The 19346-nt window shown below is 44.7% G+C and overlaps 1 protein-coding gene across 2 annotated transcripts; it reads right to left on the reverse strand.

The window, feature by feature from the left end:
• Window positions 1-488: 488 nt before the first annotated feature.
• SALL1 (spalt like transcription factor 1) lies at window positions 489-18941 on the reverse strand. Of its 2 annotated transcripts, none has more exons than XM_055000873.1 (3): window positions 18798-18941; window positions 4639-8045; window positions 489-1471 (listed from the first exon to the last, which is right to left on the reverse strand). In XM_055000873.1, the coding sequence occupies exons 1-3, from the start codon at window positions 18871-18873 to the stop codon at window positions 1031-1033; spliced, it is 3924 nt and encodes a 1307-aa protein (XP_054856848.1). In that variant the 5' UTR covers window positions 18874-18941; the 3' UTR covers window positions 489-1030. The 2 variants fall into 2 exon arrangements, with proteins under 2 accessions (XP_054856848.1, XP_054856849.1); XM_055000874.1 differs by lacking the exon at window positions 18798-18941 and adding an exon at window positions 18149-18199.
• Window positions 18942-19346: the final 405 nt, after the last annotated feature.

Below are 19346 nucleotides of genomic sequence, written 5' to 3' on the forward strand. Positions count from 1 at the left end.
CCAAGAAAGTGCATATAACAGTCCGAAGTATTCTTTTTTCCATACCTAATACAAAATAAACAAACACTATACTTGTTCTCTTGGTCAAGAACTAAGGTTTGAGCTCATGGCGGGGAGGATCATATGTACATTTTAACGAACTGAAGGTATGTACAAGAGCATCTAAGTACGTCCATGGAAGGTTGTTCAAGATGCTTTTCTTAGCAGCATTTTCAAAGTCCAGCACTTTTTCTATAGTGAATATACTTACAAGGCAAAAGGTTTCAACTACCAAAACAACACTTTTGGATCTCCTCTAATCATCTGCGTGCTTATTTACTGTACAGAAACTTATTAACATCTAAGACAACTCCAGTAAAAAGCGCAATACAAAGAACATTTCAAAGAGGGGGGAAAAAAGAAAAAGGAAACCCAGAAAAAAGTTAAATCTACAAAAAATTAAAGCCGTTTTAATTTTAGAGTTAAAAAAACAACAACAATTGAGCCTGTTTGTGAAGGATGCACACAGTTCAATTTTATAACGGTCCATTTTCAATCCTTTTTCAATCTGTTGGGAGAATTAAACAATTCATTTGTCGATAAAAATTTCCAGTGGGATCTAAGTATATACAGATACAGACTTTTGTTATGCGTGGGTTGGGGGGGAACATATCGTGGAAGCATCTCGCCACCTCAAAGTTCATGTTAAACGGGATATAGAAAATAAGTTAAGTTAAATGCCAGAACGAGATCACCTAGCCGAACAGACTTGTGTTGCCATAAAATGTTACAGCAAGTTTACAGGACTCTAGTCAATTAGCATTTAGTTCAAAATACAGAAGACCAAAGTTAATGCTTGCATGTGTTTGCAAAGCAAAAAAAGGTTATATCACTAATAAATAAGCTTGTTTTAGAACTCTAGAAGTCAAACAGGTACAAAAGGGCGTCCTTTAACGTTGTTTTGTTGATTTGCCAAAATAAAAAAAGAGATGGGAGGAAAAAGCACAACCTCAGGTTGCAATATCTGCAGGATCGTTCGTAACGTTTGTCCCTAATTTGTTACAATCTCTTTGCCGTCTTCCACGAAACGCGTGAAACGGAAGTTAGTCCCATTCTCGCTGCTCGCCATTTTCTCCAGACCAGCTAGAGGTGCGTTAGGTTCTGAATTCTGGAGCTTCTCCAAGCTTCCTGTCAAGCCGCTAATAGGGGAACTACTGCCATTTCCCATGCTTCCAGGAATTGGAGGAATGCCACCATTTTGAATGACTGAAATCTCATTTGTCTTCATTGCCAAACCGTTGGAGAGGGCAGCTGCATACTGATTCCAGAAGCTGGAAGGGTCTCCATTTCCTGACCTTGCGGCCAAATCTTTTGGAAACATTTCTGGAAATTTTACAGGATTGCTGCCGAGAAAAGTCATGGGGCCATCCACAGAAAGCCGTCTCCCTCGCCTGGCAGGCGTGCTGTTCCACATATGGGTGCCCATGTGAACCTGCAAGAAACACTGGTTAGCAGCAGCAGTTGTTATTTTAGGCCGGTCAAGATAGCAGCGAACAACACAGCAGTTCTGTTGGTCTGTTTTCATTATCTGGAGAGGAATGGCCTACAGTCTCCCGTGCTGAACCTGATGTCATTTTGGCTGGTCCCTGGGAAGTTTACAAAATGTAAGTCAACATAGCTGAAAAATACTATGCACCTAATCATAATGTCTTCAGACTGGGAGCTAAACTACACGAGACAAATTACACAAGGATGCTCAAGTGAAGGGAGACACAATGTTAGCCAGGAAGTGTAGTTTGAATTTCAACTCTCTCTCTCTCTCTCTCTACAGAGCTGACAAAGATCGCTCCTCAGAGGGTTTGTGAATTTCCTCTTTGCCTCCCTGAAAGCTCTGTCAATTATTAACAGACCCTATGAGGAATGATCATTGCCGGCTCTATAGAGAGGTGAAATTAACAAACCCTTTGAGGAGTGATCTTTGCCAGCTCTGTAGAGACAGAGGTGAAATTCAAACTACACTTCCTGGCTAACATTGTGTCTCCCTTCACTTGAGCATCCTTGTGTAATTCATCTCATGTAGCTCTCAAAGGAGCAGTAAACCATTATTATGTGGCTGTTTGCGGGGGTTGCATGCAACAAGTAAATATGTGGGTAAATGTGTGTGTTTGCATATCTAGAGCATACGCTCTGTAATTGGACCTTGGTTGGACCTACTTTATTACATAGCACAGCCACTTGAGTGGTTGAACATATTCTCAGCCCTGAATTCCTCTCTAGAGGTTACAGTGCCCTGACTAGAGTTGCCAACCTCCAGGTGATGGCTGGAGATATCCTGGAATAACAACTGCTCTCCAATCCACAGAGAACAGTTTCCCTGGAGAAAATGGCTGCTTTGGAGGGTGAACGCTATGGCATTATACCCTGCTGAAGTCCGTCTCTTCCACAAACTTTGCCCTCTCCAGGCTCCATCTCCAAAATCTCCAGGAATTTCCCAACCTGGAGCTGGCAACCCTAGCCCTGACACGCCTGCAAAAACAGAAGTTGGCTGTCCTTCTTTGGAAGAACTGTGCTATAAAAGGGTTAGATTTTCTACTTCAACTCGGTTATTGACAATCAATGACCTCATTCGACCATTTCACTGAAGTGGCCTACTTTTCTCTGATAAAGCATATGTCCCATACCACTCCCTCTTTTTAAAATGCAGTTGTTTTCCTTGCAATGTTTTATGATCAATGACAAAGAGCTCTTTAGGAGCTACAGATTTCCATTACAAGGCTAAAAATTATATTTAAGACCCTAATAAAGAAGCTAAGGGTATGAACAGTATCCAGAAAACCTCGGGGATCAAGATTTATCTCTTCCCATGCTCAACATGTGGCCACAGGTGAGACCACAGCCTCCCAGCTCATTAACTGGAGCACAGAGTTGAGAGTGGGCCTACCTTCCAAGATTCTTGTAAGGAGTGCAATGGTACATGAACACTGGACAGTCTCTGAACACTGAAACCACAATCTAAGTGGTATAGCTACATAATGGAGGGCTTCATGCACATAGACAGAACTCTTGAAAATAGTTGTTCAGCTTCCATCACATTTGCGTATTTTGTTCCCAACTGCACATTAGGAAAGTATCCCACAAAACGAAAGGCCGTTTGCTTGCTCAACACAGACTAGTAAGAAACATTAGCTAAATGACCTATTAAAGCAACAAGCTTCAACTCAAGAAACAGATTAACAGTTAACCTTCTTTTCCATGCTGCGGATATGAAAAGTCACCAATAAAAGAGGAAGGTTCCTTATTAAGCAGCGAAGCCTCAAAACACTTCACGAGTGCCTTTAAATCTGTGAACTTCCATATTCACGCAAAAGCCAAAGTGGGAAAACTCACTTGTGTGAGTAAGATGCATGTTGCACTTTTTCAGAATTTGCAAAATCTGTTGGCAAGTACAGGAGAAGGTAAGCAAGAGACAAGCTGCATAAAAGATCAGAAGCAGCCAGCACACAGATAAAGAAGGATACCAAGAGGAGGTCAGGGAAAGCGAGTTGGCTGAATGAAGAAACCCGTTTCTTCAGCTGGCTGAGATAATGGCCACATTACCATCCTACGTTGGGATGCACATACCAAAACATATTTTAAAAGGTCCCCCCATCTATCCTTTGGTGCCCCGGCAAATAAGGATTCTCCCCACCCACTTTCAAATAAGGAAGGTGAAATGTCGTCGGGAGAATAACACAATCCTGTACGGGACAATTATGCTGTAATTCATGACATGAGCACAAACCTACACAAATCCCCATGCCTTGTTTTTTATGTTCACCACTTGCTGCTACTTTGCTTGGGAGGATCTATCCATGGGATCACGTATCAGTAGCACAAGGACAATACTACATTTTATGTGGTGCCCATTAGCATTTCAGGTTACCGCCTCACAAAAGTGCAGAAAATGTATACTCATTTACAAAGTCTTGAAAATCAATAAGGAAACCAGCCACCTGACCTTGCCCTCCTAGCATGCTCTCCAGCGCAGCAACAAAACAGGGGTGGGAGGTGGAGATTGTGGCAATGCTGGGATATCAGTGCTGGTTGCATTATGAGAATGGACATCATGCATTGCCATGACAGTCCTCCAAATCTCTATGGTAAACCATAGAGTTTTGGGAGATTTCTAGAGCATCGCGGCAATGCTGTGCTGTCATGTCCCGTTATGCAACCAGCAGTGGCACTGCAACATCTAGCCCCACCCCCCAAACTCCTGTGCAACCCTGCCCCTGGGCCCAATCAGATTTAAAGATGGGAGCATTCTGTTCACACTGTGTATGTTATCTGTCGAGTACATGCAGCAATTTGCTATGTGCAATAGGGGACTACCATGATCCTGGAGCAACTGCAGACATGGGACTGGATCCAGCCAGGTTTTCTGTAGGTGAAACAGGAAAGAAGATTCCCTTTTGGCTTCCAAGAGTCTATGATGGGGGTGGACACCTGCACTTATGTAGAATAGGGGCTGTAATAAGGAGGGAAATTTGGCCAATTTGAGTCGAAAAGCTGGCTGGATCTAACCCAAGATACAAAAAACAACAGGGAAGGCTTCCCAAGTCACAGCACGAAGCACAAATAGAGTATCTGAAGAACCGTAAAAAGAGAGACAAAAGAAAGTACCTTCAAGTTGCCTTTTGTTGTGAAAGCTCTTCCACATATAGTGCAGGCAAAAGGCTTTTCTCCTGTGTGGGTCCTTTCATGAATCTGCAAAGCACTGGAGGATGAAAAAGTCTTCCCGCAGGTATTGCAGTAGTGCTGCTTCGGTGTTCTTCGGGGCAGCGTGGGAAGCAAAACGGGTGATGTGGCTGAAGGTGGCAAAGGCCCTGGAGCAATCAGTCCAGGCAGTGTCTCTTTGCTGTCCTGAGGAGAGCCGTGTACAAATCCATTGACCTCTGTCTTGATAAGAGATGCAAGCGAGTTAGCTGGAATCGTTGACGAGTTCTGATTAGGGCCAAGGTTCGAGTTGGGTTCAAAGAGCTGTGATGGTAGATCTCGCATTTGATGTGTCAACATATGCTGCTTCAAATTACCCTTTGTGGAAAAGCCACGATTGCAAACTGTGCAAATAAATGGTCTCTCTTTGGTATGACTTCTGTAATGAATGTCCAAGGCACTCTGACAAGCAAACGTTTTGCCACAAATGTCGCACGCCGTGTTTTTAAGTTTGCCTCTGTCTCGGAAAGGAAACAGCATACTCAGGGACTCTTCCTTAATAATTTTCTCTGGGTTGCCCGAGGTCAAGTCCAAAGCGCCCCCGTTTGCAAGGACGGGAGGCCAACCATTGGCAAAGTCACTGGATAAAGTTCTTGGTGGTTTCTCTTCAACGCTTGGCGACTTGTGGTAATCGTTCGTGCTGTTGGATGGGGACAAGGCCTGCATGGAAGAGGTAGACTCTGAGATTGCAGGACTTCCAGCACTTTGGCTTTCCATATCGCCACCAACAGACGACGAATCATTTGTCAGGACGTCCCCTTCCACTGACCCATTCTCCACAGACTTCAAACTAGCTTGCAGCTGTTCAACAAGTCCTGCGTTGATCATCTTCATCTGATTTTCTAAAGCAGCAATACTTGACATTTCTGGAGGCAATGGGGAAGAAGATAAACTATCTTGAGATGCATCGACTGATTTAGGTGTATCTGGCACGCTACTGTCAGGACAGTCTTCCATATTCTCATCGGAGAAGTTGTCCAGGTCATCAAAGTTCTTCTCATCAAACGAGCCCGTATCTGATTCCATCGACTCAGAATAGTGTTCTGTCACGGGCGTGTTGGGTATCTGCCCACCCATATGCATTCTGATGTGCTGCTGAAGCACAACAGCGTTTGTGAACTTCTTCTGGCAGATGGGGCAGGAATGTTGTACTCTCAGCGGGGGCATGGCACGGTGAACGCTATAATGGGTCTTTAAATTACCTTTTGTCGTGAAGGCGCGACCACAGATCTTACACTTGAAAGGCCTTTCACCTGTATGTGTGCGGTAGTGCATCTTTAAAGCACTCTGGCAACTGAGAACTCGGTGGCAAATGATACACTCGTTGGGATCAGTTGCCTTTTTGTCGATGTTTTCTACCAGTTGCTGCAACTTGGAAGTCTCAGAGGCTGGCGTTCCATCCAACAGCCCCCCAAATGGAAACTTGGCCTTAAATTGTTCAGACATGAGAGGGATGAGAGGGTTGGTAAAAGTGACGACACTGTTGGAACCCGGATCCGTGGCTGGTGAGGTTACGGAATGGTTAAGACTCGTGGCAGTGCTGGATGTCTGAGTGTTCTCTTCTGGCTTGCCACTGCAAGATAGTAAAGCACCTACTTCCCCTTCAACTAGATGCCCGTTTGAGTTTTTCCCGGCAGGATCAATCGAGCCAGAGTCGCTTTTGATGGAACATGGGGGACTGGAAGAAGGATGAGTGATGGGAATAGGAGTAGGATCCTCTGTTTTAATGAAAGGTGCCAAGCTTGGGATTGTGGGAGGAAGTGGTAAGCCAACGGATGTGGTCAATGTTGACAAGACCGGTTTGCTATCCAGCCAACTGGTGACGGGCTTCTCCGGTGGTATTGACATTCCGTATGGAATCCCTGTACTGGTGGGGATGTTGTCCAAATGCTCGGGCACAGGGTAGGGGTTCATTTGAATGTGAGGGTATTTCTCCTTATGACGCTGAAAATGGACTTTTAAGTTCCCCTTGGTGGAAAACCGGTTTCCACAAATGTTGCATTTGAACGGCCTCTCCCCGGTGTGAGAACGCAAATGGATCTGCAAGGCACTGTCGCTCCCAAACACTTTAGCACAGAACCTACATTTATGCTTAAAGAACGCTTCATCAGAAGCGCTTTTTGCTTCGAAGGCTGTGACGCTGGGTGGCTTGCTTTTCCTCTGCTGGGCCAGAGCAGCCAAGGAGTTCAAGTCCTCTGCAGGCGTTCCAAGATTTGACAAAGGATTGGAGAACACAGAGTTGCTAGGGGAAGGTTGAGGTAGAAGAGGGTTCGAAACAGGGCTTAATAAGCTGCTTATTGCAAAAGCCGGTGAAGAGGACACGGGTGCTGGCGGATTGCCTAGCTGGTGGCCGCTGGGATTTGTAGCCACTTTGTCAGAGGATGGTGTCGTAATGGCGGCTACCGATAGGGTAATATTTGGAGATGAGCCACTACTGGATGGAATCATAGCGTTGCCAGGGTTGCTCTGAGGTAGCTGTAGAGGGGACAGTTGCTTCACACCACTGATACTGGCGGACTGGCTGGCCAGGCTTTGTGCCAACCCGGCCGCCGCGGCCAGCTGCTGGGATAAATGGGAACTTAATGTGGACAAGGGATTGGCAGATGCTCGTAACGTACTCTGAGATGGGCTCGAAGACGGCGGCAGGTCTGCGTTCTGGGAAGCCAGCAGCAATATTTGGTGACGAATTTGTTCAATCAGTTGCAACTGGTGGATCTGCTGCTGCTGCAAAGCCAGAAGTTGCTCCATCAGGGCAGGAATAGCCAGCTTGCCAGCCGAGGCGCCGTTGCACCTTGCCTCCTGCGAGAACTGTGCCACCGCCACTTTCGTGCTCTGAAGGTTTTCAATGATGACGTTGCTGTTGATCACCGAGAAGTTCCCTAGCGTCGTCAGGTCCCCTGCTTGAGGTAGAGAGGTTGTAGTAGCTGAGGTACCCACTGTGGAGCCGTTACTGCTTGCAGTACTATTGTTAACATTCTGGGGACTATCGCCGGTGCTCTTATTAGCGGAGGACGCTTCCACTTCCATGGATTCTTCCCTGTCAAGTTTGTTCTGCTCAGAAAGGTCTACTTGATCCATGTCCTTAGCTGCGTCATTCCTCTGTTTGTCAGGATTATCAGGAGGGGAGCTGGCAGGGAAGGCTTCAGATGGAGAAGCGGGGTTTTCATTCACAATTAAAACCAATTGATTTTTAATACAGTTCTTCTTGTGTTGCAGGAGATCTGAGAGTTCAAAAAATTCTGCACAGCATCTGCCACAGACGTGGGCATCTTTCGTCTTGGTGTTTCGATTCGCTGGACCTTTGTGTGAGTCTCCTAAAACATTGAGGCAAGGGTGGGGGGAGAGAAAGAGGAAGATTAGAAAATGAACAGAAACGCAGAGCGGACTGGTCTCAAGTTGTATCAAAAGACCCTCACTCAGAAAAGCTCCCCTTCTCCCAAATTTCTTACCACTATAGATATCCCTATTAGCAGTACACTGCTGAAATAATAACACTGACTTTGTTCTCTGCTCTGAACAGGACACTAACTTGTCTAGAAGTGTGGTATGCAAGCACACTGTTGTTGTTGTTGATGTTATTATTCCTGCTATCGGTTTCAAGTACATAAGGGTCCCTTTTTTGGCAATGACTTCTTAAAGCTAGCGCATGCATCTTTGCATGTGCATAATACAAAGTCTTAAAGCTTTGGGGTTTTCAGATCCTTCCCAAAGAATGTCTTAAAAATGAAACATGGATTGGAGTGGGGGGGGGGAATAAAAGAGCTGCAACTGCATCTTATCTCTGCTCATGTATGCACATGATCACCAAAGCCCCCACAGAGAGTATAGCCCATCATTTCACACTAAGGTTGCCAGCCTCCAGGTGGTGACTGGAGATCTCCCGGAATTACAACTGATCTCCAGGTGACAGAGATCAGTTCCCCTGGAGAAAATGGCTGCTTTAGAGGGTGGACTCTCTGGCAAGATAACCTGCCGAGGTCCCTTCCCTCCTCAAAGCTTACCCTCTCCAGGCTCCGCCTCCCAAATCTCCAGGAATTTCCCAGCCTGGGATTGGCAACCCTATTTCACACACTGAAGTTGGCAAAAGTTGCCTTGAACCGATACACCTAACAACATATATTCTAGGACAAGTCGTCTTTTCTACTAAACCTTTCAGCCAAAGAACAAAATACCCCTTTTGCTGTAAACCAGGACAGGACAAATGATTACCGAACAGGCTGTGTCAAGTGGGCTGGAGTCTTCAATAATACTTGGTGAAGGGGGAGGGGGATTAGGCAGTGGCCATCATTATTACAAACACACACACACACACACACACACACACGAGCATCCAAATTTCCACCTGTGGAATACCAGTGGGTGGGTACCCTTCTTCTCAGGAACAAACACCACACAATGGTGCAGGGCTGTTTTTGTGCAGGGCAGCTATGTAACAGGAAATCTGTAGGTATTTATCCTCGGAATGGTTCCATTTTAATCCTGCTGTTCCCCTAAGAAATTCAGAGCAACATACATGGTTTGGGCCTCCTCCTTTGCATGCTTCGTGCGGCACATTTTTTGCTCATTTTTTATTGCCAGCTCCCATTTTCTTTTTTCTTTTTTTACATCTACTGCATAAAAAAGAACCACAACTGGACTTGAGGAAAGACAGAGATCAATACAACAACTTCACAAACGTTGCCCATGACTGATTTTTAAGACTATACAAGGGGAAGTTTGTATGAATATCCATGTCTCAGAAGATCATTTCCTTCGGATAATCCATCAAAATATAAAATAGTATGAACCAAAGACATTGGGGGCATAATGAAATTCCATACCATGGTATTGATTTCCAATATTTCATACTGTTTATTGTCTAGGTGTCCACTGAGTGGCAAATCAACCATTTGAAGGTCTCGTTAGACCCTCAAGTTTCCCCATCAACCTTGTTCATCGTCAACTGATTCAAAGATATCGGTGACAGTCACCCCATCACTAAACTAATTTGTAGTCATTCAAGATCCCCATCAGTTGCTGACAAGAACAAAGAGGGGGGGGGAGTGTTTAAAAAAAAGAACGTACCACCCCAGTTTCACGTTGACAGGAATAAACAGTCTAACAAGCTTCCCAGCTCCAACACAAGATCTGCACTGACCCTTCAACTAAGATTGGTTTGCACTCCAAAAGTTCATTCCACTGCAACGAAGGGCTTTGTTGAATACCAACAGAGGGAGAGGGAGAAATCCCCTGTCAAAGAATAATATTCATATTTCCACAATAAAGCATTTGTTGTCTAATCCCTCTTGCAATGCTTATTCGAAGGCTGGAGAGCTTTTCCCCCCAACTCCGCTGTTACTCAAGAACTGCTAAATCACTCTCGACGCATTATGAATTTCTGCTGGTGAAAATATCTCATCCACGATCCTGAACACATTTTTCACACTAGCCCTATTTACTTGTAAGCAAGTCCTACTGAATTCAACTCAGTTTCCTCCAGTCCGGTTCAGAATTGCCACAGCAGCCAGGACTCAAGGCCCACCGATCAGAAGACTCGCTTCCCACTCTGTTTAGGATCGGGTGTTAAGTTTTCTTTTTTATGATGCCAATTCTAACCTCAGTTCTAGCAGCATAAATCTGTGGGTAGCTCCATCACGAACACACAAGATCTCCATCCGTGTATAGTCATTGTAAGTTTTATAGCCATGAAGATAAGATCAGAGAATGACCTCATATCTATAAAAGCAGCATAAAAAACTTTTTACATTTCTGGGAAAGATAAAACCCATCAAAAGAAAGAAAAGGATGAGCCATTAAGAGAGAGAGAGAGAGAGAGAGAGAGAGAGAGAGAGAGAGAGAGAGAGAGAGAGAGAGAGAATGTTCCTATATAATAAGAAACCAATCTGGGTTGTTAAGGTGGCTAAGCCTGCCCAATCTCCCTTGTCTGAATGCATATCAAAACTATTTGCTTTTAACTGTTGTCAATTGTTTAACAGATAGCTTTCATTAGGAAAAGAAGAAAAATCCTTTCATTTCATGTTTGTTATCACTGGCTGCTCCCTTTTCTTATCTTTAAGATCCATTGGTAAATTAAATGTTACAAAAAAAAAAGAAAGAAAGAAAAGAAAGAAACCTCCTCTGACTTCAAACTAGCTGATCTTATTCAAAGCGAGGATGGCTCCCTATAGTTCACTCAGCAGGATGACACAAAATTCTGTTGTACAAATGGTGTGTGGTCAGCCTAGAAAGCCATGGAGGGGTGGGGGGAGAGAAAGCCCGTTTAATTCAAGGATTACCTCCTTTGCCTGTTCCGCTGCACACTAAAATCAGATAATAGGTAGTTTCCCTGACTTCCAAATTAAATTTCTGAAGAAAACGAACATTAAAAAGTTCCTGTGAAACAACAACACAAACACACATGCACAGAGGAAGGATTTGCCTCGCTTTTACGAATTAAAACTGAGCCAAGTTTTCAAACCCGCTGGATTTCACTCCAATTTCCTAGCCAATAAGTACTTCTTAGAGCTCTTCTTCCAAGCTTATACAGAACAGAAGATGAATTCCCTTTGAGAGACTCTGTTTAACAGCTGTACCCAATATATACCATGCTTTTAAAAGACAGACATGTTCCTTTCCAAAGTTTTAACCGAATCAGGAAAATGCTTCAATATCATATGCTATGTTGTACAATTAGTAGTTAGGACTCCATTTAATTTTTTTTTTAATCACCCAACCTCCTGTCAAATCCTACTACATAAAGCTGCAATTTTAGCACTTTGCCTCATAGACTAAAAGGTAAAATATTAAATACAATCCATTTTCATACGCTGTTGCAGCTATTTCATTGTTTAACTCGGGAGACAGGAAAAAATATATATAATATGACAAACATTCCATTTGGACCATTGTTATTTTGACAACCAATTTCAAAGGATGCATCTATTTTAGAGACTTATTTTTAAAATGCCGGGGAATCCAATTCTCAATATAGCCAAGAGAAAACGTTATTCCTTTTCTCATCCTCACATTTCCATATGTAATGGTTATGTCTCCATCTACTTTTACAGCCAATTATGAAGGAACAAAAGCTATTCTGTTTGCTCACACATTTTCAACAAAATGCATTAAAACTATTATGTCAGCATGTTCTATTAAGCTCTGCATTCAGTCGAAAATACTTTTCAACCAGATCACATTTATCAAAACATAAAGCCCACTTTAAAACACCGTTTTGCTTGGTCAGCTGTGCTTAGACAAATAATGACAGATTCAAAACTAAATAACTAGCAAGGGAAATCAGGGAAAAAACACACTGATGAATTGTACACATTACAATGAAGTTGCTTCAAATATTTAGCACGCCTGTACCAAAATTAAAACCTGATCTAATTCTCCAACCCTCCCCCCCCCTCGCCTTACAATAGAACATTATAATCCTGGTTTTACTAAAGGCCTACCTACTCTTTTTCTCTGCTGCAAGGTTGAGAGGAAAATGCTCAGACACAGCACATGCTATGTGGTTTTGCAGTAACCAGCATGCATTTTTATATAAATTTATGTACTGAGATTTATATTGCATTACATTTCTAAAAGGCCAGAGAAAACAGCACAGAAAAAAAGGACAAGATATTGTTGCAAGGTAGTTTTTCGGCAGACTTCTTTTCCTTCTCAACTCTGATAAGCTAAAATGTAATCCTAAATAAAGTTACACTCTTCTAAGACTTCATTGGGCTAGCTCTGTTTAGGAGTGCATTGTAAATGTATACCATTCACTTTAAGTATTACCTCCTTTCCTCTTTGTGTGGGAGAAACAGGGAAGCCAAAACACACGATTGAGGAATGACTAAAAAATTATGAACTCTTGCTTTCAAGGGGCTTTGTGTATGTGTGTTGGGAGAACACCCCTCGTACTGCAGAAAGATAGAACTGAGCAGCCCCTGTTAAGTTTCAGCCTCATTCAATGCAGATGGTACCTCCTTAACCGTCTTTTAATAATAGTAATTGGCAATATGATTAACCAGGGCAACTGTTATCTATCACACGGCGACAAGATTCCATCTCTCCCCCCCCATTGCGTCAAACAAAAACAAAACCCTAACTTTAAACTCATCTTCAACCTGCACTTTTTTAAGATAAAAAAGAACTGTATTTATAATCAAACAATCTTAAAAGAAAGAAGTGCTTGTAAACTCCACCCAAGAAGTTTTGCCAGGCCAAACCCACCAATCAGCAGCTGGTTTCTCAGAATACCAGTCCCTTTATGTCTGTGACCATTCTGATACTTATTTCTGCCAACTGTATTTCTCTTTCCAGACAGCGGATTTTGGGTCCGCATGCTCCCCCAACGTCACGGCAAATGTTCAAGAATCCTCCACAACCTTGCCAAAAGGGGAAACACTTGCAACGATACTCTTGCTAGTGGACAAGCCTTTTCATTCTTAAACTATTGGATTAATACATAATATTACATATAAGTATAATGCATTTCTTTAAATTCCCAGAGTATCTTTTTGCTGTCCTTTCCCACACAAGGAGGGCATTATGTATCCAAACTTACTCGAACGCAAATTTTCTCAAACGTTTGCACGTGCAACTTTACAAGGAAAATCTAAAATTCCTGACTGCGGTCTTATTTTAGAAGAATGCATTGCAAAACTGCACCTATCTCCCTTCCAAAGACACTTCTCAATTTCCCAATAAGAAAGAACTGGAGGGAAAAATCAGATAAATTTTCCAACATGCATTTGTATCCTTCCCTACAGCATCCGCTCTGTTGGCAATCACGTACGTGAACATATTTTGTTCACAAAACGGAAATAAAGATCTGTTTGCAAACAAGGGTCCAACCTACCAAATAGCGACTTTCAAACTTTGTGGGGGTTTTTTTGGCTCACGGATGAATCCAAAATGAACGCTAGGTGGGGTGCCAGTTGCAAATCTCTCGCAAAAAAGTTGGTCGTCGTTTCCCTGTTCCAGCGTCAAGCCAAAGGAGGGGTGGGGAGCAATATCTAAACTTTGGCTACATAAATATTGGCAAAGGAACAAGAAACCAAATCCCTCTTGTTTGGAGGGGGAAGGCACTATGGCAACTGCCTGTCAATCACCTCTTTGGGGGTCTGGCATCCGAGGGGTGACAAGGGAATAAGGGTTAGCCAAAGAAGCAAAGCTGATAAGGGGAAGCTAAAATAAACTACCAGCTTCCTGTTAAGCGACTGGTAAGACTCTATTTGGGGGTCACTGGCAAGATATTGAACTGCATATTGTGATCTGAACTCTGTCACCTTTGGCTGGAAGGAGGCAAGCAAAGGTTAAAACATCTGAACACTTCAGTTTTGCAGAGCACTGATCAGCCAAACTTTGCGGGGTGGTTTGACCTCCTAAAAACCCAATCTGCTTGCGGGTGTTCGACAATTTCTTCTTTCAAAAGGTGAAAGGAGAGAGGCGATGGAATCCACCTTCAAGTGAAGGGCATTTGATCTGGGCCCTCCTTGGAGGTTGCTTTTACTACGAGCAATTATTCGGGGCTTCTGCCCGCCTCTTTCCTCTCTGCTTTGTATCAGTTTACTGCATTTCTCCCCCCATCCAGCTGACAGGATTTGCCACCAAGATAAACTGATGTTTTTACACGCAACAGAGTCCTCTGTCCTTTAAAGAATCTTATCAGCAAAACAAGCCAGGAGTGTAAATAGAAAAATCTGTTCACATATCTCATTGGAGATGACTGTACACATTTACATTAGGCTTGTGGGAGCTCAAAAATAAAGCCCACCAAAAGATACATGCTTTCAGAACATAAACCTGGTTTCGCACATCAAGCGTAGAGCTGCAACCTTAAATATGTTTATACATAAGCAAATCCCATTTGTTTCAAAGAAATGTATTTACTTTTAAGTAAAAGTGCATAGGGCTGGGACATGCATTACTCCCAACATGCATTAGCAGAAAACATACTAGGACCCCTTGATAACTGAGAGCAAGTTAAACAAATACTTAATTTTTTTAAAAAAATGTATAGATTCTTCTTTTGAAGAAATATTTGATTGTGTTAACCTAAAAATGACCTTGTTAAACAAGCTTGATTTCAAGGTGTTAATTGAAAGTATAATTAATTATAATGTGCCCAACACACATCAACTGCCTGGATAATCAACGCAGGCAAATATTTCAGTATGAATTGCTATAGAGTTTGCATTTTCTGATCCCAAAGGACAATCCTGTGCTTCTAATTCTGTCTGAATTTGTCTTGTACGCTGCCAAATAACTCCGCTATGGAAACTTACAAAGATTAGGCCATTTAACATGAACATGCAGAGAAGAAAGACTCAACCAACTCAAAATAATTAAACAATGCAAAACCAGAGAATCTTAGATTTAAATTACAAACGACAACTTTTCTGTCTGCTGTATTTCCCCCTGCTAGATAATAAACGACTTGTTGAATACACTGTACATCTGAAAGTATTCTACATTTTCAGTCCATCCGATTTTTTCAGGGGCTTTGCAGGGAAAAGGATATACCTTCTTAAAATATCAACAGGGCAACCCCTCCCCCCCACACACCATCAAACCTGTGAAAATTTGCAATTACAAAGACACATTGCAAAAGACTAGACTGATAAATATGCCAAAGAGGCAAATACTTTCTTTAGAAACTTAAATTGCAGGCCCAAGAAATTTGATTCAACAGAATTTTGAAAAGAAACAAAACAGTAATGCACAAAACAAGGAATTTGAGGGTTTTAATTTTTTTTTTTTAAAAAAACCCTATGAAATACAGTTTCTTATTTTCTCAGTGTTAAATTAACAGTGAAAGGAAACGTCTTGGATCCTGGAGCTTTTAATTGCTCTACTTAATCTCAGTTTAATGTTTATTGTATGTACAGGGTATTTGCCTTCATACAATTTGGGGGCATATAAATGTTATCCAAAAATATAGATCAAATAGGTAAACTGAAGGTTTTATATGATCTGCTGTATACCAATATTATTACAACATACTCAGTCCTGTTAACACAATTACACAATTACAACATAGCCTGCGGGCAACTTAGTCAGACATATTGTCCAAGCATGTAAAAGAAGTTATAACTGAAATCTAGTACTAGAAAAGAGGAAGGGTAGAAAAAGGAAAGATTCGGGCAGTATATTGTGGGGTGCTTGACTGCTTTTCCTAGTACAATGAACTCCTCTTAAAATACACACAATAGGCTTGAATTAGACTTAAAACTGACTTTATGACATCAAGTTCTGCTAATATCTGGCTATTTTGAAACACATCAGGATAGCAACAGCCACAAAGATGCTTTGCATAAAATTCTTCTGTCACTGGTTTCTGGATTTGGAAAGTGACAAAAACAGGGCCAAAATTAAAAATATATTGGCAATAATATGCCTAGGTTTTCTGCTAAGAAAATGAAAATGCTTTGACCATGCTAATGGTGGTGGGGAGGGGACAAAAATTGAAAATTTTAGGGGGGAGAAATCAGAAACATGGAAGACAAAATTGCTCATTTCTCTAACAATGTAAGGAAGAAAAAAAATCTTTGTCATCTTCATCAACTTTTTTGAAAATCAGAAATCTCCACTAAGAACACAAAAAGGCAAAACCAAAGGAAATCCATTTCAAGTGAACTACCAAAATTTTGGTCCAGAATTGGAGGCAAACAAGATATTGTAAATGCATATCTCTGTCCTCCTTTTTAGTGGCATAAAAAACATGGCTAAACGATTTTGGACAACAAACCTAGTATTTGTCGCCCCCCAAACACAGAAAACAAACAGCTAAGCAAAGCATTTCTTTTGCAACAGAAGTTTACTTCCGACAAAGTCACCAAGAGATATTTTATATCAAGGGAACAGTTTCTTTGGGTGGCTCAGTTTGTTTCCAAACCTTTCTAAGCCTCCTCCTCACCATGGAGAGGGGGGGGGGAGAGGAAGGAAGGGGAGGGAGGAGATTGAAGGAGCTGATGAAAAGTGCAAAAAAAAAATTGTGAGGTGGTGGTGTAAAGCGGGCGTGAAAAGGGGAGATCAAACAGTTCCGATGCCCGCGAACTGCGTTACTCTGATCTGTCTGATGCTAAAAAGTTTGGGGGCTGGGGGGGGGGGTTGTTTGTTGGCTGCTACTTTAATGACTAAGCTGGGGGGAGTAAATGGGACTGTGGGAAAGGCAGAGCTTGTAGTGGTGACTCACAGCAAAGTGACACCCCATCACTGGGCCAAAACCCCCAAGGCAGGCCAAAATGTGTTCCTTTAGGAAACCTTTGCAGGGGTGTTTGCGTACCTCTACAGAGGTGGAGAGAAAGACACATCCGAAGAGCTGTTTGTTCCTTACCCTGCAGAGATCGGGCAGAACACATCCTGGCTGACTTAGGTACCCACAGCCATAGAGGAAAGGAAGAGCCAGCCAGAATTTACTTCGAGAAATTTTAGAGAATCTACACCTAAGAAAAAACACCAGAACTAAGAGCCAGACTCAGGTCCAGTATCACCTTAAAGGCTAACAAGAGCACACCTAAGACGACTCTGATTTCTGCTCCAGCCGCGCTTTTCCCTTCCAAAAGGAAAGATCCTGTCTCGGTTTAACCTTGGTTATAATGTATGTAATCGCAGATGCAGAAAGTTTTACACAGGGAAAGAAAGAGTGGTGGAGAAGAGTTGGGAAAAGAAATCCTACTTACAGAAGGGCAGGTCCCCACTGGACCCGGTGGTGTTTACTTGCGAGGAAAAGCAGGTTAGGAGCCACAAACTTCCCATCTTCAACTTTTGATTCCCCACCTCCCTTCAGTTCTTTGGTTATAAGGGCCGATTGTACACGATTTCCTCGTTCGCTTTTCCTTTCCCTTTAACCCCTCCTCCCCCCCTCGCATAAACTCTTCACCTTTCGACGACCATCCGGGAACGTCGCACTCCCCCCCAAAAACTTCGGGCGCACCGGCCAGGCGGTTCGACTGCCTCCCGGCCTGTGGTCGATTTCCTCCAGTGAAACTGACACGGGGCGCAGCCCAGCCCGACTTTTCAGCGCCCCTTCCTGATCCGCGCTCGCTGCGCAATCGGTCCGGCCTTCCAAAACTTGACAAACTTCCCTCCCACCCCCACCCCCACCCCCACGAAAAATTCCCCTTCGACACGCAGACCCCAAATTTCAACTCAAAGGACGCCCGGTTTTAATGGAAGCAGCGAGCCGAGCTATGCCTCCCCCGGTTACCAAAACTGCCCCCCTTGGCGCAATAAGGCAAATCGACACCAGCAGCCCCCCCCCCGACCCAAGCCCGCAGTTTCCCACGTGAGTCAAAGTCTTCCCAAAGGTCCTACTCGAAGGCAAGCGATGGGATCGGCACCAGCGTGCAAAGGACCCCAAAAAGGGTGGCCGAGGAACCGAGAACGGCGGACGCCAGACAGAGGCAGGCGACGAAGGAGCGGCGAAAGGAACCTCACTCACCCATCAGGGCCGGCCAAGAGCGAAGGCGACAGCCGTGGAGGGGGGGGGGGCGCCGCTTGGATTTAAGCAGTTTAAAGGGAGGGATGTTTGGATCACTCCAGCGGCAGACCTCCAGAGAGCTGCAGCGGGCGGGCAGAGGGGGAGGAAGGAAAGCCAAGCAAGGAGCCCCCCTGGAAGGGGCCGGGGCTCCTCTCCGCGCTCCGGATCTCGGCCCGGCGAAGGCGCCGGGCTCGTCCTGCGCCTTTCCTCCCGGAGCAGCTTCCGAGAACGTGCGAGCGACCGGCGTGCGCGATCAAAGGCGAGGCGAGAAGGGGGGAGGGGGGGTTCGTGGCGAGAGATCCGGTCCCGGCTGGCCCGATCGAAAGAGATCCCGCGAGGGGAAGCGCCGCCGAGGGGCCATCCCGGCGAGCGGAGCCGCTGCCCAACTTGGAGAGGGGCGAACAGAAAGCTGCGCGCCGGCTCGCTCTGGCTCTGGCTCTCTTTCCCGGCGGAGTTCGCCTCCCACCTCCGGCCCGGAGGTAAGTTTCTGGCCCCCGAGCGCCGCGCCTTCCTTCGCCCTCCCGCTGCCGCCAGAGCCGCCGGGCCGGCCAGCCCGAGCCGTGCGCCCCCGCCGCGCGCCCTGGCCAAGCGCCCCTCGCCCAGCACTCACCATTGCGCGGGGCTTTCGCGGCCAGCTCGGGCTCGGATTGGAAATGCTGCGGCTTGGCTTGCTTCCGTCGCGACATGCTGGCTCCCGCATCAGCTGGGGCAGAATAAAAAATTGCGAAAAAAAAATCGGCTCAAAATTACGGAAATCGAGCCCCGGCCTCCCCCCCCCCCAGCCCTCCCCTCCCGCGCTCTCCCCTCCCCTCCCCTCCCTCCCTCCTCCAGCTTGCCCGATCCTGCGCGCACCGCGCATGTGTCTGCCTATAATTGCGATGATCAATAATGCATTGCGATTAATCATACAGGGGGCTCTTTGAAAGGCCATTGGCACCGGGCCAGGCCGATTCAAAACGGCTCGCCTTCATCAATTAGCCGCTGATTTGCTGCGCGGCCCTGTCTCTCCGCCGCGGCCGCCCAATGGGCCGGCCCCTGTGGAGGGAGAAGGGCCGGGAGTTCCACCCCCCGGCCACCCCCACCCCCCTTCCCCCGGCCGAGCGGGCTGGAGACAGTTTTTTGCCCTCGTAGCAACCAGCTGGGACTCAGGCACGCCGGG

The sequence above is a fragment of the Eublepharis macularius genome, chromosome 16, assembly GCF_028583425.1.
Source record: "Eublepharis macularius isolate TG4126 chromosome 16, MPM_Emac_v1.0, whole genome shotgun sequence".
NCBI lineage: Eukaryota > Metazoa > Chordata > Lepidosauria > Squamata > Eublepharidae > Eublepharis > Eublepharis macularius.

Bases quoted from the DNA above. Each gene is read 5' to 3' on its own strand.
- SALL1 (XM_055000873.1), bottom strand. From the start codon at position 18,873: ATGTCGCGACGGAAGCAAGCCAAGCCGCAGCATTTCCAATCCGAGCCC. The intron at 8,046-18,797 runs GTGAGTGCTGGG...TCAATGTTTTAG, and splicing joins CGCGAAAGCCCCGCGCAATG to GAGACTCACACAAAGGTCCA. The intron at 1,472-4,638 runs GTACTTTCTTTT...TGTTTCTTGCAG, and splicing joins CAACAAAAGGCAACTTGAAG to GTTCACATGGGCACCCATAT.